Below are 22,339 nucleotides of genomic sequence, written 5' to 3'. Positions count from 1 at the left end.
TTGTATTGCATAAATCAGAGTTACAAGCCTTTGGAAGCATGGGATGCCGATCTGTTCGAAAACTTAGTTTAAAAGAAGGATAAAATAATATTTTACAATCATAGGAGCACTTTGTCAGGTCCCACATTGGAGGGACTTGGGGACGGTCCTGACTATATAAGTGGGTACGCTGCACGCCTTAATGGGTTAACTTTTTGGGAAGAGAGTAATGACCCTGTGACAAAATGGTATTAGAGCCAGACCCGAGTTTACCTAGTCGGTAGGCCCCTTTGGTGGGCCACCCGTGATGGGGCCGTCACGGATTGGCTGAGAGAGAGTTGTCAGGTCCTACATCGGAGGGACTTGAGGAGGGTTTTGGCTATATAAGCGGGTGCGTTGCATGTCCTAATAGGTTAGCCTTTTGGGGAGAGAGTAGTGGCCCTGTGACAACTTGCTGCGGTTTTCACATATCCTGCTGATTGTTGTGCCATGACCTTCTTTGTGCTGTGTGTCGCAGCGTAGACACCATACACAACAACACATTACACAGACATTAGGGCAGCATGGTGCTTTCACACATACTACTCTCGTAAGTGAACATCCATCACACCACAAACTAACTTCTGACGTCTAAATGAGGGGAACTAGTCAATATTAAAGGGCTCAAACAGCAAATCAGATATTAGCACTAGTTATACCCTTTTAAAATACAACAATTTACAATATTGGGCACCTAGTCACTCAATTATACCATTTTCACATTTAAATCACTAGGGTGTCCTCACCAACCAAGTGACAATAATAAATCACAACCTAGACTGAGCCCAAATGATTTAGGACAGCTTGCAACAATACATCACAACAATATATATACAAATATATATCTAGCACAGATTTCATTTCCTGTCAAAAAGTAGAGGGGAAGATATCCAGTATAGTCAAATCCAGCATAGATATTTACAGTTAACAAAATAATTATTAGCATACTTGCACTTGTAGTTAGGCCCTTAACTGACAATCACAACTCATACAACAAGTTTAAGGCACTAAATACAACTAGTCAGATAACAATGAATGCTCTAAGTTGGTAATGAAATCATCATGATTATATTACCCATAAAGAAATAATCAAAGGAGGCTATGCAATAGGAATCTCGGATTCCTAAGCCTCGGACATTTTTCCCTTTTCCTTGTCGGAGCTATTGCTTGTAAAAAGTTAAATGGGGGTAAGTACAAGTTATTGAGTAATCAAGAAAAACTTTAAATTATGCATATGCAATTTAAATCAATAAGGGTATGCAAAGAGGGTATTATAGAAATCATAGCAAAACAATAAGCACACTAATACAATATAGCAATGTCACATCTCATGATACAATTACAAATAAATGCATGTTCTTAACTCCTTATCTCCTCTTTATATTGCCAACCGAGTTCGTGGGTTGACAATTCAATAGGACTAAGTCTGCGTAACTTATTAGTCCAAGCTCTCCAATCATGAGAAGACACTCAGCCAAAGATGCCTTGCTCAATCTCGGATCATGGATTCCCCTAATTCTCAAATCCACTAGGGTGTTGCAATGCCCAATACTACACCCAGTCTAGGGTGATATAAAATGGTAGCAAGTTAAGGGACCTACTCTTATACTTTGTCTAGGGTGAGATTTAGGAAGACTTGACCATCATCCCTACACCCAGTCTAGGGTGAGTTTATAAAAAATCACTACTCCATCTAGGTCATCCTCTTGCCCAAGCCATGATTATGCCAATATGCATAGTTTATCATCATGCAAATCTTACATCACAATTAAACTCAAACATCCATAAAGTGTTATAATCAACGTTGCGAGCATGCATTAACAATTCACCATTTCATCATCATAATATATGCACATGATCATTGTAAAAACCAGTCAACAATATAACATTTTCGGTATATTAAACTTTGATTGGAAACAAGGAAAACCCACTTGCGTATATTTACTAAAACCATAATCAAGTTTATAATTAATTATGTTCATATTAAATCATTAATAAAACATCCTAAATTAATCTAACAAGCAATATCATAAGTTAGAGATTTTTCTATTTATCTCAAACCTTGAGAGATCAAAGGTTACCCTTATAATAAAGCCATCCCGAGCAATATTTGAGCTCAAACAACGTGCCACAAAAATTAATCTACAATCCATAACAACAAATATCTCAAAATAACCAACAAACATAACACCTCTAACTCCCAATTAACCACTTAAAATGCTAATAAATCCAACCACAAGTGTAACTTCAATTCCAATGATTTTATTAGCTTCCACTAACTTCATTTAGCTCCTAACAATTGAAATAACAACAACTATAAAGATCAAAAGCTCAAATTCTTCCTTAAAGAGCCTAGGGGTTTGCCTAAACTCAAGAAATTTGGACCTTAAGCTCAACCCATTCAAAATCAATGTTCTAGGAGTAGAAACTAACATCTAATAATCTCATTTAACTCCAATAATTCATCCAACAACAACCCAAAGTTTAGAAATCATCACAGGGTTCGGATTTGAGCAAGAACGGAGAAACTCTAACTAAAAATTTAGCCCAAATGAAAGAGAAATGATGTGGGAACTTACCTTGGGTGATTGCTAGCTTATAATCGTCCCAAATCCGTTGCAGAACCTTGTCCTAGTAGAGCCTCCAGCGACTTCTCCTACTCCCTCTCTCTTCTTTTCTGTTTTCTTCAAGTTTTTAGGCCTTATAATGCGTTTCTGAAGCTTTATCCTTGCGCGAGTAGACCACTTGCAATTTCACCCGCAGGCAAATGATGCGCAGACTCCCCCAATTCCTTCATTTTGGGCTCGAGTGGCTTGACAAGCTTCCAGGCCTGATTCTAAGGCTGTAACCAATAATAATTAGGTCCGATAGTTCACTCTAACTGTCTTCAAACTAATAAACTCCCATCTTAATCTTAATCATCCACAATTAATTTCTTAAGTTCAGGAATTAAAATTTAGGATATTATATTAGTGAGGAGAGTGGAATAAATAGTCTTGAATGTTGTAAAAAGGGGTAAAGGAAGACCAAAGAGAATATTTATAAAAGTTGTTGAACGATTATTTTTAGTTAACAATATTTCTAAAAGTGTGGTTCATGATAGAGTATAATGGTGTAGTGCAATCCATGTAGTCGACCTCACTTAGTGGGATAAACCTTGTTGTTGTTGTTTGTTGTTGCAACACTATCTAGAAACAAGCGAGAAAAACCAAAATACCACACATCTTTTTTTTTTTTCATGGGGATTTATTTCTGTCAACTATTTAAACAAGGTTTGTGATTGAAGAAGCTTTTTGCTGATTGCATGAATAAGTGATATCTTTCCAAAGAGGCCACTTCTTTTAACTGTGAATTATTGAACGACTTTTGATTGATTGTCATGCATTTTGTTAATAAAATGAATGAAGCACTGTGGAAATATACTATATTTAATGTAAATATCTGATAGTTATTATAGGATCAGATATATTAGGAAATCTTTTATTTTATTCTCCCTATCCCTTATTTCTTGGCCATATATCTCGGCTGATATCATGGTCTGTATATGTATATGTATGCGTCCTCCCACTGTACAGTAAAATTCAGTTTTTTGCTCAGTAATTCTTCATGGTATCAGAGCTCGAAGAAGAACGAGCAACTGAATCATCAGAGACGAACATGGACTCGAGCTTTCAGCCTGAGACTCACCGAAATACAGAGTCGATTGGCTTGGAGAGTTCGTCCAGTGCGAGCTCACGTCAAGTCGCACACCTCGTGACTGGCCAAGAGAGCTCGCTCGTCTCTCTCGTCTCAGAAAAACTCACCGGCGTCAACTACCGAGAATGGGCCCAGACGGTGCGGCTTGCGGTAGAAGGTTGTGGCAAATGGGGGTACGTTTCCGGTGAAACCCAGTGTCCAGAGGCAACGAATGTCAAGGCTCTCAGGCTCTGGAAGACCGAAAACTCAATGGTATGCTCATGGCTGGTTAATTCAATGGCACCGGTTGTGAAGAAGAGTTTTTTATTTCTCCCAACAGCTCGTGAGATATGGGACGCTGTGAAGGAGGCATACTCAGATGGGGAGAATGCTTCTCAAGTGTTTGAAATTAAATCCAAGTTATGGCTCGTAAAGCAAGGTAATCGTGACCCAAGTGAATATTACTTGGAAAAAACTGCTCTATGGCAAGAACTTGATCTGATTACTGCTGAAGAATGGACCAGTTCTGAGGATGCTGCTCGGTTTAGAAAACGGCTAGAGAAAGAACGACTGTATGAGTTGCTAGTCGGACTTAATTCAGACTTGGATGATGTTCGTGGCAGACTTTTGAGTTTGGAACCTTTGCCATCTGTCCGTGAAGCCTTTGCAATGATCCGGAGGGAGTACTCTCGAAGGAAGGTAATGTTGAAAGATGAACCCATTTCTCAAACCGGTACTTTTGAATCATCTGCTCTTGCTGCCAAGTCTAATGATCCTAGAAGTACTAAAGGACGTCCTACGTGTGAACATTGTAAGAAAGTGGGCCACATAAAGGATAAATGCTGGGACCTCCACGGTAAGCCACCCGACTGGAAGCCAAGAAAGGGAAAAAGTCGTGGATATGTTGCTGAAAGCTCTACGGGAGATGATAATTCACAGCCCTCAAATGATCAACTAAGTAAGATCATTGAAATGCTGTCAGCCCTACAAACTAATAAGCAACCTATTGCTACTGTGGTACAAAGAGGTAATTTTTCTAAAGCCTTGGCTACTATAAAACGAGCATGCATTGGAGATTGCTGGATAGTAGACTCAGGCGCGTCGGATCATATGACGGATAATATTAAATTATTTACGACCTATGTACCTTGCCAAAAGAACTTTACAGTCAAGATTGCCGATGCATCGGAGTCAGTCATCTCTGGTATAGGGAGAATACAACTCTCGTCTACCTTAACCTTACATCACGTTTTGCATGTGCCTAATTTAAAATGCAGCTTACTCTCAGTAAGTAAATTGGCAAAAAATGAGAAATGTCATGTTGATTTCTTTGCTACTTATTGTCTTTTCCAGGATCTACTGACGGGGATGACGATTGGCAGTGCTAAGGAATTTGATGGTCTTTACTACCTAGATGGAAATAAAGTCAGTACTGTTAGGTCATGCAATAAAGTGTCTCTCCCTAAGACTAGTGAGTTGGAGTTGTGGCACAAACGTCTTGGTCATCCTAATTTCAATTATATGTCAAAAATGTTTCCTTTAATTTGCAATAAAAGAGATTATTCTCAGCTCTATTGTGACTCTTATGAAAAAGCAAAACATCATCGTGTTTCCTTTCCTAATCAGCCATACGTTGCATCAAAGCCTTTTACAATCATTCACAGTGATCTATGGGGGCCCTCTCGGGTCCCTAATAGGACTCACTCAAAGTGGTTCATCACCTTTATTGATGACCATTCTCGAGTTACTTGGGTGTTCCTTCTAAAAGACAAATCTGATGTTTCTCAGGTGTTCATTGATTTCTATCATATGGTAAAAAATCAGTTTCACACATCTATTCAAACCCTTCACACTGATAATGGCACAGAATACTTCAACAAACATCTCTCCACTTTTTTACTTTCCAATGGAATTGTTCACAAAAGTACCTGTCCTTACAGTCCTCAGCAAAATGGTATTGCTGAAAGGAAAAATAGGCACATTCTTGAAACAGCTCGTGCACTCCTCTTTAGTAGCCATGTTCCTAAATATCATTGGGATGATGCTGTCCTAATTGCAACCTTCCTTATTAATCGCCTTCCCAATCGCACCTTGTCATATAAAACTCCCATTGAAGTTCTACACCAAACTTACAATCTACCCTACCTGGAAAATACTTTACCCTTACGGGTATTTGGATGTACTTCCTATGTTCATCTTCATCACACAAACAAACTTGACCCCAAAGCTATCCGATGTGTTTTTCTTGGTTACTTTGCCACTAAAAAGGGGTACAAGTGCTTTGATCCCACCACCAAACGTATCTTCACCACCTGTGATGTCACCTTTCACGAAACTGAATCCTTCTACTCCCAATCCCCAATCCAGGGGGAGAATTGGAATGAATTGCAGATTGGCATGGGTGAAAACATGAGTGAAATACCTGAAACACCCAATCTTATAGCTGTACCTCATCATTTGTTTCTTGAACCCACTGATCCTGATTTGGACCTAGGAATTGAGAACACCAATATTAGAAGTGATATGCCAAATCCTAGTCCGAAGGAGACGTCCACAACAGGGGGAGACACCAGATTTGCACAGACCTATACACGGAAAAGCAAGACAGGTAAACAGACCCATATCTCAAGCACTGACCAAGAGTCAGAACCAAATGTAGGTCCAAAAGAAGATAATGGAGGAAGTCTGGAAGAATCAGGAGATAAGGATGATATTGACCTACCGATAGCTATGAGGAAGAAGCCAAGAGCCTGTACTAGGCATCCGATCGAGAGGTTTGTGTCTTATCAAGCATTGTCTGCTAAATTTTATGGATTTACTGCCCATTTGAACAGTGTTACAGTACCAAAGAGCATTGAAGAGGTTATGGCCATACCTGAATGGAGACAAGCTGTAATGGAAGAAATGGAGGCATTGATAAACAATAATACTCGGGAGGTGGTAGAATTACCTCCAGGAAAGAAAGCAGTTGGATGTAAATGGGTCTTCACACCTAAATATAATGCTGATGGGACTCTAACTAAAAACAAAGGGAGACTTGTCGCTCAAGGGTTCTCCCAAGTGTAAGGTATAGACTACATAGAGACATTTGCACCGGTAGCCAAACTCAATACTGTTAGAATAATTCTATCACTAGCAGCCAACCTTGATTGGCCATTACATCAATTAGATGTAAAAAACACCTTCCTAAATGGTGAGTTGAAAGAGGAAGTATATATGAAGTTGCCACCAGGATTCCCAGGAAATAAACCGAATCAAGTGTGCAAATTAAACAAGTCCTTATATGGACTAAAGCAGTCTCCGAGAGCGTGGTTTGAGAAACTCACACGGGTGCTAAAAATGGCAAGGTTCAAACAAGGTCAAAGCGATCACACGATGTTCTACAAACACCGAGGCACTAAAATTACTGTTTTGTTGGTTTATGTGGATGATATGGTTCTTACAGGCGATGATGCTGAGGAGATTGAAAATCTTAAAAGGGCGTTAGCTCAAGAGTTTCAGATAAAAGATCTTGGAGAAATGAAGTATTTTCTGGGTATGGAGGTAGCAAGATCCACGAAGGGAATATCTTTCTCAGAGAAAATATGTGCTAGATCTCTTAAATGAGACTGGCATGCTTGGGTGTAGACCTAGTGATATACCTGTCCGAGTTGACAAGATAAGCAATGAAGAAAATCTTGGCAAGCCTGTTGATATAGGCAGGTATCAACGTATGGTGGGGAAATTAATCTATTTGTCACATACTAGGCCAGACATCGCCTTTGCAGTTAGCATGGTGAGTCAACATTCACATGACCCCAAGCAGAAACACTTGAATGAGGTCTACAGGATTCTCAGGTATTTGAAAGGTACTCCTGGAAAGGGTTTATGGTTTAAGAAATTTGAGAAGCGCGGTATGGAACTCTACACGGATGCAGATTGGGCAGGTGATCAAGAGGATAGAAAATCTACATCTGGATACTGCACCTTTGTTTGGGGAAACTTAGTTACTTGGAGAAGCAAGAAACAAAGTGTAGTAGCCCGTAGTAGTGCAGAGGCAGAATTTCGAGCTATTGCTTTGGGAATCTGTGAAGGTATATGGATTAAAAGGGTGATTGAGGAACTAAAAAATGATGTTAACCTACCTATCACTCTGTATTCAGACAGTATGGCAGCAATCAGCATCTCACACAACCCAGTCCAACATGACAGGACCAAGCATGTTGAGATAGATAAACACTTTATCAGAGAGAAGATTGATACTGTTATCATCCAGATGAGACACATACCAACAAGGGAGCAAACAGCTGATGTTCTCACAAAAGGCTTGAGTAGAGATAAGTTTGATTATTTCATCTGCAAGTTAGACATGATTAACATCTATGGTCCAACTTGAGGGGGAGTGTGGAAATATACTATATTTAATGTAAATATCTGATAGTTATTATAGGATCAGATATATTAGGAAATCTTTTATTTTATTCTCCCTATCCCTTATTTCTTGGCCATATATCTCGGCTGATATCATGGTCTGTATGTGTATATGTATGCGTCCTCCCACTGTACAGTAAAATTCAGTTTTTTGCTCAGTAATTCTTCAAGCACACTAATTACATAGGTCAGAAATCTTTCTTTTAAGATACATTTTTGCTTTTCCTATGCATCCTAGACCAATTGATTGGCACGATTAGATGGAAAAATAATTTTTTTAATACACATTAATTTACTGTCCCCTAGTCCTTGGTTTTCTAGTTAATTTTGTGCTTAAATTCCTTCTCTTCCCTCCTTTTCCAGCCATTGAAGATGCTACCGAGGACATTCCTGAAGAAGAAGCAGTTTGTAGGATTTGTTTAATGGAGCTGGGGGAAGGTGGGGATACCCTCAAGATGGAGTGCAGTTGTAGAGGAGACCTTGCGCTTGCTCATCAAGAGTGTGCAGTAAAGTGGTTTAGTATAAAAGGAAACAAGACTTGTGATGTTTGCAAGCAGGATGTCCAAAACCTTCCAGTGACTCTGTTGAAAATCCAAAGTCCTCATCCTGCTGCTGGATGGTCATCAAATAGCTCACAGCAGACAGAAGTTTCTTTTCACAGGCAAGTTTAAATGTGCTACCTCTTTTTGTGTTCAAATTCCTTTCATACTGACGCATAAGAGACTTAAGTTCTTTTGTAACACATGCTTTATTTAATAATTCCCTTATAAATTTTAATCATAAATTAGCTGAAAACTCTATCCTAATCACGAAATGAAAATGAGGGATAATGATGATTTTCTTTTAGTTTGTGCTTGGCCTTTGCCTCATTTTGCAGTGAGCTTTAAAATTCATAACTAGATTTAGAAAAATTGAAATCAGGCAAGCTTTGGCTTGTTTTAAAGCTCTGGATGTCCTCTGCAACAGAAGAAATATTGTCATAGAAATTTAGAATATGTTAGAAGTTTACATAAACGTGGCTGGCTTGTGAACAAAAATTCCAGATTTTTATAAAATTCAAGCATGACTTTGAAATTTTGTTTCTTACGCCGCAAATTCTCATGCCACAAATTTTCAAATAACATGAATGGAATTTATTATAAAGTTCTACGAGTCCTCTAGGTCATTAAATGGAAATAGTATCTAAGAATTTATCTAAGAATCATTGGTCCAAAACATTTAAACCAACAATAGTATCTAAGACAACTGTGAGATTCTTTTCAATTTCTTATTCCAAATGTAAATAAAATCATAACTGAACCAAACCATATTAAATAAATATAGGTTCTTCTCAAGGCTCATTGGCCACTTGCTTGCCCCTGTCCTTTCCACTAGCTTCACCGAGCATGGGTTTGTAAAATGGGATGAGATGATGGGAACATCTTACTAGCAACTATTGACAATTCAAGCACGTTATCATCACTCAAGCAAAGCAATACAAGCACATAACATTATGAATCATTATACAACAGATACAAGAAGTAGCATACATATACCTTAATACATCATGAACTCGTAGAATTCGTGATTAAACTGATTTTGGCTTGGGAAGAAATACTTTGTTCAATCCCTTGCCTTACTTGCTTATGCCAAAAAGTAACTTGAGCTGCAAGGTCTCTCTATCCATTAAGGCATCCCTTTAGCTAAAAGGCTCTATCTTTACATAAACCTCTTTCTCATGAGGATAATTCTTTGCCCGAGAGGCAATCTTTAGCCATAAAGGCCCTAACTTTGCATATATATCTACTTGTGCTCATTACATAACATTGCATGCAAATAAACCAATACCCAAACAATGATGAATACGCTAGAAGAGTTGTATTGCTAACTTATGAAGAATTGTCCAATGCCAAAGATTCTTTGCTAGTCATCTTAAAAGTGTTATATATGAAGATCATAACTTTAATCTTAAGCCTATATGTAAACTTCTCTCATTAATCTCATGATTTATACTATGTGACATCTTAAGCATTTTGGGCTTTTCAAGAAATTAATTCTTGAAATTCTTGATGCAAATTCCTAATTCTCATGCTAAGAAACCATATTCTCGTTAACTGCCTTTCTTCATTCCTAATTCTTGAGTGTTTTTTTCCCCTTAATTTTTTTTATTGTGCATAGGTGCCCTCCTATTGGAGGCAATTCTATTAGAGGTATGATTGGGTACTAAACGTGGGTATAGTGCTTTAATTATAAAAGAATGTTGTCGCGATTCTTGTTATTGAACTTACTTAGACATTGATAGGAGGCTCACCTCTTTCATCTTTTTGGTCTGCATTACTTCAGTCACTACTTTCAACCCCAAGATATTGTCTTGAACGTTTAATTTTCAATAAAGGGAGGGGTTAGATCTTCTAGAATTATAGGAGAGAAGAAGTTGAGGCTAACGATGCAGAGAACTTAATTGTTTTTGGGTGCTTTTTCCTTCTCTTTCTTCTAACAAGACTACCATTGCCTCCTCTCTTTTTTCCTTCTAAGAGGCAAAACAAAACTAGGGTTTAGAAAGGCTAGTGTTTGCTTTGTAGAAGGATTAATATATTAAACATATCTTTCATTGAAGGGTACAATAAATATATGAACATAATTATATATGGGCAATCTAATTTCTTATAAATCTCATATTTTCCTTGTTTGTCTATTCCAATGTTGAGGGACATTTTTTTCCATAATTTTCAAAATTATATATTCCTGCAACTTTTTCCCCTTAACTTTGCATGATTGTGCTAAAATTCCAAAACTGGAGAATTCCTTACAATGTGGGACCTACAAATTTTCATTTTGGTCCCTTTAAAAGTTGGGATATTACACTTGTGTTAACATGCTAGGCCTCAGCATTTGAGCAACGTGTTGTTCTTTTAATGCTTAACAATGACATAATATCCACACACACGCACACGGATGATCATATTCAGAGAAACAAATCCCAAATTGATCAAAACCTGAAGAATACATGACTGGCTAAAAATATAACGAACAAAGTGGAAGTACCTTTTTAGGGTAGTTGAGGGATAATAGGGATTGTGACACTCCCCTCAAGTTGGTGAATGTATATTTTCCATTCTCAACATGCTTGTGACTTCTTTAAATTTAGTCGTATGCAGCCTTTTGTTAATTACGGTAATTATCTGATGGATGTAATGTCATTGATCAGGCTACTATTTAGCTCCTCCTTTATAAATTGTCTGCCTAACTCATTTTGCCAAGTCTTGTCGTTGAATTAGATTCTGTGCAATTTCAGCTGCAGAAACTAGCTATCACACGTGACATGACAACTTTATCTTTCCTTCTTTCTTAATTTTGAGATCAGTCAGGATTATTTTTAGCCATAAAAGCTCACAATCTCTGAACTATAGGTTTAAATTCAGATTCAACACTAGATCTTATAACGATGCTTCTTTTTATGTAACCAAATTTCCTCCTAGGAAGTTACAATTGCTGGACACTGACCTCCTGTCTGAAGGACCCCCATTGGTTAATGAGTGTACTTGAAGGCACCAGGGGAAAATAGGGAAATGAAGTAACAGAATTGAACAGCAGAGTTAGGGACTTGGGCAGATGGAAGTCAGCTGGAGTCCTCTGTGGGAAATAAGAAGGGAGAAGAGAAGAGAAGAGAGAGACAGGCAAATTCTAGGGAAGAAAACTCATGTAAAACAATGAAGGCAAAAGGTGGAGGGAGGAGGAGGAGGAGAGAGAGCTAGAAAGAAATAGGGGGAAAATAGAGAGTAATTATGAAAGAGATTGAAAACTACTCAATTTATTTAATAGGGCCAAAGAACTACCAGTGAACAAGGGCTTATTTACAGAGCCTTAGTCCCGGTTAATCTAAACTAATGTAATGTGGAAAGATAGGATAAACTTTGTTCAAATTTAAAATGATGTAAAGTCAAATTTGGTTCAGTTTGCCAAATTTCTCAGGAAGTTAACTTCCTGGGAAATATGCTTTATGGGAAGTTAACTTCTGAAGAAGTTCACTATTAATTTTTTTTCTTTCATTTTTCAAGTCTAAACTATTTTTTTAATGAAAATAATATTTTTTAACGTTAAAGACAAAAATGTCTTTTTAATTGATCTTTTAATATTTTTTTCCATTTGTTTAGTCTTTTTCTTTATTTTGTCTGTTCTTTTACTGGTTCTAATTGTAATGCAATCTAATCATTCATGCACGACAGGATCTGGCAGGATGTACCAGTTCTTGTCTTGGTCAGCATGCTAGCTTATTTTTGCTTTTTAGAGCAACTTCTGGTAAGCATTTTTTTTTTATTCTGAAGTTTATGGTAACTGTTTCTAGTACCAAATTATGGGCTGGCCCTATTTGAAGAATAATTTATCCTTTTGATGGTCTTAATGCTTCCAATGGTCTAATGTAAACTACTTTGTAGAAAGATGTTTGGACGTGGTTTTGTAATGGTCACTAAGTAATGTGGGAGTCATAACGTCATCTACTAAGAGAAGATTGTGATCTTACTGAATAAGCAGCATGTATCTTTGCAGTATTGTTAAAGGCAACCGCATGTCCCTGGAAGTAGTAGTTTGTTGGCTGAATCATTGTTCTTGTCAATTGTGACTTCAGATATCCTATAACCTGAGTTGTAACTTTTTAATGGTGTCTGATCTTTGAAATAACAATACCAAGAAGCCTTATTCCATTAGATCTGATCTTTGAAATAATGTGACTGAAAATGGCTCATGTTATGGTATACAAAAAGGTATGACAACTATAGTAGGGACTAATATCAAATGGTTTTAAAGTGATGAGGCATGAATGGGCACAATTTGAAATATTGAATGATGTTTACCAAACTGAAACTTGGAGCTCTCTGCTCTAGTCATTTAGCTACAGTTTGTTTTATGTACATATTATGGACGATCCCAGCTTGCAAGATCAGAAGTTTTCTATATTGCTGCAAGTATTCAATGTTAGTCTATTTTGAAGTGTTATTAAATTTGGATTCTTATTTCTTTATCCCAATTGATAATTTGACATATTCAACAGGTGAACAAAAATTTCAAATGAATTTCAGTGCTTTCTGATGTCTTTGGTGTAAAACATCTTTTAAAGTGTTTTATCTTGTGGAAATATATAATATTTAATGTAAATATTTGGTAATTATTCCCTTAGATATATGATCAAATAGGATCAGATAAAAAAAAAAGATCAGATATATTGGGGAAGTTTTGCTTTTATTCTTTATCATTGTAAATCCCTTCTTTCTTGGCCCGTACCATGGCTATCCTACTGTATATATTCAGTCAACGCTCACTGAATAAAATAAGTTCAGTTTTGCTCATTTATCTTCATGGTATCAGAGCATGAGGAAGAAAGAGCGACTGAATCATCGGAGACAGAAATGGACTTGAACTCTTGGCTTGAAACTCACCAAAGAACAGAGTCAATTGGCTTGGAGGGTTCGTCCAGTGTGAGCTCGTGTCAGTTTGCATCTTTTGTGACTAGCCAAGAGAGCTCACCTGTCTCCCTCGTCTCAGACAAGCTCACCAGCGTCAACTACTGAGAGTGGGCCCAGTGTGTTCAACTTGCAATAGAGGGTCGTGGTAAATAGGGGTACGTTTCCTGGAAATCCCAATGTCTAGAAGCAACAAATATTAAGGCTTTCAAAGTTTGGAAGATTGAAAATTCAATGGTGTGTTCATGGCTAGTGAATTCGATGATGCTGGCTGTGAAGAAAAGTTTTTCATTTCTCCCAATAGCTTCAGAGATATGGGATGCTGTGAAGGAGGCATTCTCTAATGGTGAAAATGCTTCTCAAGTGTTTGAGATTAAATCGAAGCTGTGGCTCGTGAAGCAAGGTAATTGTGACCCAAGTGAATATTACCTTGAAAAAACTTCTTTATGGCAAGAACATGATCTCATTATTGTTGAGGAATGGATCAGTTTTGAGGATGCTGCTCGATTTCGAAAGCGGCTTGAGAAAGAACGTTTTTATGAGTTGTTAGTGGGACTCAATTCAGATTTAGATGTTGCATGTGGCAAAATTCTAAGTCTAGAACCTTTGCCATCTGTCCAAAGGGAGTACTTACGAAGAAAGGTAATGTTAAAAGATGAATGGGTCCCTCAAACTAGTACTTTTGAAGCATCAGCATCTGCTCTTGTTGCCAAGTCCAATGATCCTAGAAACAATAAAGGTCGTCCCATGTGTGAACGCTATAAGAAGGTTGGCCATACAAAGGAAAAATGCTAGGATCTTCATGGTAAAACCCCCAACTGGAAGCCAAGGAAAAGAAGAATCATGGATATGTTGCTGAAAGCTCTGTGGGAGATGACAATTTGTAGCCCTCAAATGATCAACTAAGTAAAAATTTTGAGATGCTTTTAGTTCTACAAACTAATAGTAAGCAACTTGTTGCCACTATGGTGCGAAGGTAATTTTTTTAGAGCCTTAGCCACTGTTAAATGAGTATGCACTGGAGATTGTTGGATAGTAGATTTAGGTGCTTCGGATCACATGACTGATAATATTAAACTATTTACAACATATATACCTTGCTAAAAGAAACTTGCAGTCAAGATTGCAGATACATCAGAGTCTGTTGTTATTGGTATTGGGAGTGTACATATTTTGTCTACTCTCACATTACAACATGTTCTTCATGTTCCTAATTTAAAGTGTAGTTTACTCTCAATGAGTAAATTGGCAAAAGATGAGAAGTGCCATGCTGATTTTTTTGCTACTTATTGTCTTTTCCTGGTTCTATTGACGGGGACGATGATTAGCAGTGCTAAAGAGTTTGATGGTCTCTACTACCTAGATGGAAGTGAAGTCAGCAGTGTTAGGTCATGCAATAAAGTGTTGGAGTTATGGCACAAACTCCTTGGTCACCCTAATTTCAATTATATGTCAAAATGTTTCCTTCAATTTGCAATAAAAGAGATTGTTCTCAATTTTATTGTGATTCTTGTAAACAAGCAAAACATCATCGTGCTTCTTTTCCACGTCAGCCATGCATGGCATCCAAACCTTTTACAACCATTCACAATGATCTATGGGGGCCCTCTCAGATTCCTAATAGAACTCACTCAAAGTGGTTTATCACATTTATTGAGGATCATTCTTGTATTAGTAGTTGAGTGTTCCTTCTCAAGGACAAATATGATGTTTCATTGGTGTTCATTGATTTCTATCATATGATTAAAATTCAATTTCACATATCTATTCAAAGCCTCCACACTGACAATGGCACAAAATATTTCAACCATCACCTCTCTATGTTTTTACTTTCCAATGGAATTGTACACAAAAGCACTTGCCCAGATAGTCCTTAGCAGAATGGTATTGTTGAAAGGAAAAATAGGAACATCCTTGAATCAGCCCGTGCACTTCTCATCAGTAGCCATGTTCCTAAATATCACCGGGATGATGCTTTCTTAACTGCCACTTTCCTTATTAATCATCTTCAAACAGCACTTTGTCATATAAAACTCCTCTTGAAGTTCTACACCAATCTTACAATCTACCCTACTTGGAAAACACTCTTCCCTTAAGAGTATTTAGGTGTACTACCTATGTTCACTTTCATCATACAAATAAACTTGACCCCAAAGCTGTCCAATGTGTTTTCCTGAGTTACTCTACCACTAAAAAGGGGTACAAGTGCTTCAACCCTACTACCAAACGTGTCTTTACCACTTGTGATGTCACCTTTCATGAAACCGATTCCTTCTACTCCCAATCTACAATTCAAGGGGAGAATTAGAATGAATTGTTTGACATGTGTGAAAGCACGAGTGAAACCCTGAAACAGCTATACCTCCCCATTTATCCCTCGAACTCGTAGATCTTGATCTTGGCCTAGAAATTGAGACTGACAACACCAATACCACCACCCTAACTGAAACAAGTGATGTGCCAAATCCTAGTCCTAAGGAGAAGAAGAAGTCTATGACAAGGGGAGACACCAGATTTGCACAGACCTATGCATGAAAAAATAAGACAAGTAAATAGACCCATGCTCCAAGAATTGATGAAGAGTCAAAACCAAATGTAGGTCCAGAAGAAAATAATGGTGGTATTGTGGAATAATCAGGCTGTGATGATAATCTTGATCTGCCTATAGCTATGAGGAAGAAGCCAAGAGCCTACACTAGCCACCCTATGAAAAGGATTGTGTTCTATCAAGCACTGTCTGCTAAATTTTGTGGATTGATTGCCCATTTGGATAGTGTTACAGTACTAAAGAATATTGAAGAGGCCATAGCCTTAGTTGAATGGAGGCAAGCTATAATGGAGGAAATGGAGGCATTGATGAAAAATGAAACTTGGGATGTTGTAGAATTACCTCCAGATAAGAAAGTAGTTGGCTATAAGTGTGTCTTTACACCTAAATACAATGTTAATGGTAGTCTATACAAACACAGAGGAAGACTTGTAGCTTAAGGGTTCTCCCAGGTGTATGGTATAGACTACACTGAGATGTTTGCACCTGAAGTGAAACTAAATATTGGTAGAATAATTCTATCATTAGTAGCCAACCTTGATTGGCAATTACATCAATTAGATGTAAAAAATGCCTTCCTAAATGATGAGTTGAAAGAAGAAGTATGCATGAAGTTGCCTCTTGAGTTCTTAGGGAATAAACCAAATCAGGTATGCAAGTTGAAGAAGTGCTTGTATGGACTAAAGCTGTATCCAAGAGCTTGATTTGAGAAACTTACACAAGTACTAAAAAAGGCAAAGTTCACACAAGGTTAAAGCGATCACACAATGTTTTTCAAACACTGAGGCACTAAAATTACTATTTTGTTGGTTTATGTGGATGATATGGTTATTATAGGTGATGATATTGAGGAATTGAGAACCTTAAAAAGGCGCTAGCTCAAGAATTCTAGATAAAGGACCTTGGAGAAATGAAGTATTTCTTAGGTATGGAGGTGGTGAGATCCAACAAAGGAACCTCTATTTTTTAGAGAAAGTATGTGCTAGATCTCTTGAAAGAGACTAGCATGCTTGTGTCACATCTTGAACTTCTAAATTGTGACTGATTGGAATACAAGAAAACTCATATTTCATAAGCCTAAACCCATAAAATATCTAACATAATAATTGCCCAATCCTATTGTATAATTGTCATTTGTATTAAACAACTATTAGTATTAACAAAATATTTAAAATTGTAGAAATTTTGGCAGTCTTGGAAGTTGTTGAATGCGATCTCTTAATTAATAATATTCCTAAAAGCTTGATAAATGATAGAGCACAATGGCGTCTTGCAATCCATGTAGCTGACCCCACCTAGTGGGATGAAGGCTTGTTGTTGTTGTTGTTGTAGAAATTTTGGCAGTCTCCCCTGTAAATTGAACTACTCGAAATCTCTACAACCTATCAAAAGAATATCCAAGTAGCATTTGAAGTTGTACTCCGATATAGTATATATATACATATAATCTAAACCATTTCAAATAAGGATTCTACCTATAGGATTCGTGGAGCAACTCTAGAGCAAAAACAAAATACTTAAATATTTACATTAATCCACAATATCAATGGAGCAACAAAAAATACTTCTCATCTTAAGGAGTCCCACAAGGTCTACTAAAGAGTAGGTCCACTTTTATATCTGAATACCAAAAATTCTTCCAATAAATTACGTCCCCAAATAATATTAATAAATAAAAATGATAATCGTAAACATATATAATAGGAAACCAGAGATTAATTTAATTGTCAATGGTATTAGAAAATTACCATATAATTTATCCTTGGTAATTGAGTAACAAAATAGAAAAAGAGAATAGAGAATCGTAATCATCAAGTTAGGAATATATTCTTTATATAAAACAAATCATAAAAATACAATTCTTAAGAGCGAAAAATGCAATTTTAAAGATTTTTTTTTGTTAGGACTTAAACAAAACGAATAACAGGCGTGGTCACACAGTCCACGAGGGTAAGTAACATCTGGCGTGACTAGAAGTCACAAAAAATAGGCACAAGTATAAAGCTCACAAATAGTAGGTATAGATTATATCCACAAAATCCTATCCTCCCTTCCACATGTGTTGGCCGACACACGGGGCTAACACTTCCAATGTACCCTGCTAGTTAGGTGTGCCATGGTGTATCAAGGTCTAACGAAACTGTCGTTAGTAACTAGTATTTTGTATTCGATCCTATAAACATTTCTGTCATGTATGAAATCCAAAAATCCTTATAGCTCAAAATTTTCCTTTAATTTGTGAAGTATGAATAACTTTTTCATCCACCATTTGTCCGGTCCATGCATAAACAATACTATTTATTTATTTTTTTTAAGAAAGTAAAATACCATGGAAATACATATATAATTAAACTTGAATAATGAATATATATAGATAAATATATGAATGAATGAATGAATGAGTAAGGCAAAAGAAATTCCATCACTTCTTTTCATTGGGGAACGTTATTTACTTACTTGATATGTCACCCTGTATCCAAATTTCCCTTCTTGCAACTGTAATCAATTTTTCTCTTCTTCTACTAATTTGACCAAACATAATAGAATTTTAATAGATTTTCTACTAGATGAACAAACTCTCTCTCTCACCCAGTATGCATAAATTTTCAAAGCAGTCCATTTAAACTTCTTAACCTTAAATCTTTTGCCCCAACAATTCTGATATCACAATTATACGGTACAAATCAAACTTCTCATCAGAGATCAATTTAGGCTTAAGAAAAGAGTGATTCTATACCTACCTTCTTCCTCTTATAATAATCAAAATAGCTTAAGTGAAATTATCTAACAAAGTATAATCTTAAAAATTAAATTTCTAGCTTAATTAAATTCTATCCACTTTGTAATTCACGCATCACACATATGAGTAGGAAGAAAATCAAATTTTACAACTCATGCAACATACTCACACACATAGGTGGGCGGCAGCAGCACGCTAAAAAAAATGAAGAGGAGAGATTTCAAGCATACCCACACCAAATCAAGCTAAGGGAAGATGGAGAAATAAGTGCTGAACCACCAAACAAGCATGAATCAATTGGCAAGGGAAGCTTTCAACGCCACTGTAGTGATCAAAGAAGGAGAAGAGCAGAGTGACTGCAAGAAGCAAGGAAGAGAGAAAACCACTAAAACAGATCCTTAATAGCATCAATGGACGAACCATTGTCACTAGCGATTAACAAAAGCGATCGGAAGGAGAAGAATAAAGTAAGAAAATAAGGATGATTTTCTCTCGTGCTCTGTCTCTCTCTCAAACTGGAATTTCGAGAATGTGCAAGAAAGGAAAAGGATGAGAATTAATGCCTATTGCCCATTGTGTGTGTTGTTGATTTTTATTAATATTATATTCTTTCTTCTTTTCTTTTTTTATAATTTATAATGTTAGAACAAAAATAAAGTAAGTTCTTTAGCATCAACCATATTGAACTCTAAACTTGCCAATAGAGACCCAAAAATATTCTCACCAAATTACCATCCACTTCATTATAATTACCCTAAAATTTTAAAATACCTAACTATTTTATCATAATTTCTTTATTTTTTTATTAATTAATTTAATTTATATCTACACACTTGGGTTGTTACAGCTTGGATTTAGACCTGATGACACACCTATCCAAGTTGACAAGATAAGCAATGAAGAGGACCTTGGCAAGTCTGTTGATATGGGCAGGTATCAACATATGGTGGGAAAACTGGTTTACTTGTCACATACTAGGCTATATATTGCCTTTATAGTTAGTAGGGTGAGTGAACACTCACATGACCTCAAACAGAAACACTTGAATGAAGTCTATAGAATTCTCAAGTATTTGAAAGGTACTCCCAGAAAAGGTTTATGATTTAAGAAATTTGAGAAACAGGGTGTAGAAATTTTCACAGATGCAAATTAGGCCAGTGATCAAGAGGACAAATAGTCTTCATCTGGATACTGCACCTTTGTTTGGGGAAACTTGGTTACTTGGAGAAGCAAGAAGCATAGTGTACTTGCCTGTAGTAGTGCAGAGGCAAAATTTTGAGCCATTGCTTTAGGAATTTGTGAAGGTATATGACTCAAAAGTGTCATTGAGGAACTAAAAAAGAATGTGAACTTACCTATCACTCTGTACTTAGACAGCATGGTAGCATTTAGCATCTCACACAATCCAATCCAACATGATAGGACCAAGCATGTTGAGATGATAGACACTTTATCAGAGAGAAGATTGATACTAGCGTCATCTAGATGAGGCACATACCGACAAGGGAGCAAACAATTGATGTTCTTACCAAAGGCTTGAGTAGAGATAAGTTTGATTATTTTATTAGCAAGTTGGACATGATCAACATCTATGTTCCAACTTGAGGGGGGTGTGGAAATATATAATATTTGGTAATTATGCCCTTAGATATTATACGATCAAATAGGATTAGATATATTAGGGAAGTTTTGATTTATTTTTTATCATTGTAAATCCCTTCTTTCTCAGCCCGTATCATGGCTGCCCTACTGTACATATTGAGTTGATGCCCACTGAATAAAATAAGTTCAGTTTTACTCATTTATCTTCATATCTAAAGCATATGCTTGCTGTCATGACCAGTTATGTCATCGGTATGCAGAGTTTGTTATATAGATAACTCAACCAGTATGGCAATTGAATCTCGAATGATCTAGTTTGCATGTCAAGATGAAATTCAGTTGCAATTCTAATTAACCCTCCGTTATGGAAAACTGTTTTTCAATATTTTTTTTCCTTCAAGATTTCCTCCACCTATAGATGAAATCTGACTTACTCTGAGCAACAAACACCACATATTGCTCCATGGACATTTTCTCTTGAAGATTCCCAAGCAAGAAACCAAGAGAAGTTAACAAAAGACTTGGCTATTCAAGTCAATATCTAGAGACTATAATAGTACCGTGCATGTTGGCTATTGAAGTTGACATCTACACTTAATCATAGCAATGATTGAACTTACCAAAATGAATCCTCACAAGCATCTGGTTTCCATTTTGTCTCAAGGAACATATTTGTTTTCTCACTGCCTCTCTTCCCCAAGTTAGATAAGCCTCAGAAAGAGGTCTAATAATAGATACAGGTGACAAGTGAATAAAAAAGAAGCAATAAGATCACAACAAATACTCACAACTTGTAATTAGGGAAGGAATGAACATATATTCTTGTTAGTAGTCGATTGAGTAGTAGAAGGATCACTACAAAGTGGATTGCAGTTGCTGCTGCCACATATGAATATGCAAATCAGGATTAACTGAATTAGGGGAGATATAACTTGTAGTCTTCAAACTTTCTTTCAGTTATTGTTATTGATTTAGCTCCTAAGCTTTGACTTAGAACAAGTCAGTCCTTGTAGCTTAATGAGTTGAAGAATTATAGGAACTAGGTTATTTTGAGTTAAAAAAAAATAAAATTATGGGGACTAATTTGTTTCAAGTGAAGAAATTATAAGGACTCTATTGTTTTTAGTCAAAGTTCGGCAGTTGAATCGATAAATAACAGAAGTACAACAATAGTAGCAACAAGTTTTATCCCATTAGACAAGGTCAGTTGCATGAATTGTGTTACGTCATTGTGTTTTATTAGCAACCAACTCTTTAGATGTATTGTTCACGAAAGGGTTCCTTCAATAACTTTATTGAGTGTTCTTGGTTTTCCTCTGTTTCTCTTTACAAGACTCAAGACCATATGTTCAATTGTCTTCACTAGCACCTTCATCAACCTTTTTTGTACCTGTTCGAACATTTTAAATGATTTTCTATCAGCTTTTTCTCCATGGGTGCCACCCCAAATCTTCCTTGTATATGGTCATACTCATACCACAAATTCATTTCAATATCCTCATCTTTGCTACCCTAACTTTTTGTTCTTTTTATCTCTTCAATGGCTAGCATTCACTACCATATAACTTTTTCGGTCTCATAGCAATTCAATAAAATTTGCCTTTAAGTTTATTAGGTTCTTTTTGTTTCACAAATAACTCTTGACACCTTTCTTTATTTCAATCACCTAGCTTATATTCTATGTAACGCCCCATCAATTTCACTATCATAATCCAACTTTCACCTCCAAATCTTTTCTCCAAAGCATGGTATGATAAATTCTTTTGGAATCATGAAAACTACTGAAAGGTTTGAGACTTTGAGAAAGCCTAAAGGTCTAATTTTAATTAATGACTACAAGCCTGAATTTTAGCAAAGAACAATTTCCCAACCTCCCATGCACAAGTTTCTCATTGCTAACTGGTGCTG

The 22,339-nt window shown here is 36.6% G+C and overlaps 1 protein-coding gene across 8 annotated transcripts in view; it reads left to right on the top strand.

Moving 5' to 3' along the window:
• LOC129301651 (uncharacterized) overlaps positions 1 to 22,339 on the top strand; it is a 33,962-nt gene that overhangs the window by 8,597 nt on the left and 3,026 nt on the right. For 6 of the 8 annotated variants that reach the window (XR_008591062.1, XR_008591063.1, XM_054940229.1 and 3 more), the window contains exons 4-5: positions 8,467 to 8,764; positions 12,309 to 12,381. Coding sequence is in view for 6 of the 8 variants with exons in the window: in XM_054940229.1 (XP_054796204.1) it covers positions 8,467 to 8,764; positions 12,309 to 12,381 (371 nt within the window). In the remaining 2 variants the exon portion in view is untranslated. The remainder of the gene's footprint in view (positions 1 to 8,466; positions 8,765 to 12,308; positions 12,382 to 22,339) is intronic. The other 2 variants (XM_054940230.1, XM_054940234.1) reach the window with 1 other exon arrangement.

Source organism: Prosopis cineraria, unplaced genomic scaffold (genome assembly GCF_029017545.1).
Source record: "Prosopis cineraria cultivar Desert tree isolate PC_DT_omini unplaced genomic scaffold, ASM2901754v1 PC2, whole genome shotgun sequence".
Classification (NCBI taxonomy): Eukaryota; Viridiplantae; Streptophyta; class Magnoliopsida; order Fabales; family Fabaceae; genus Prosopis; species Prosopis cineraria.
Note: the sequence above shows the minus strand (reverse complement) of the source record. Positions and strands in the feature narration are given on the sequence as shown.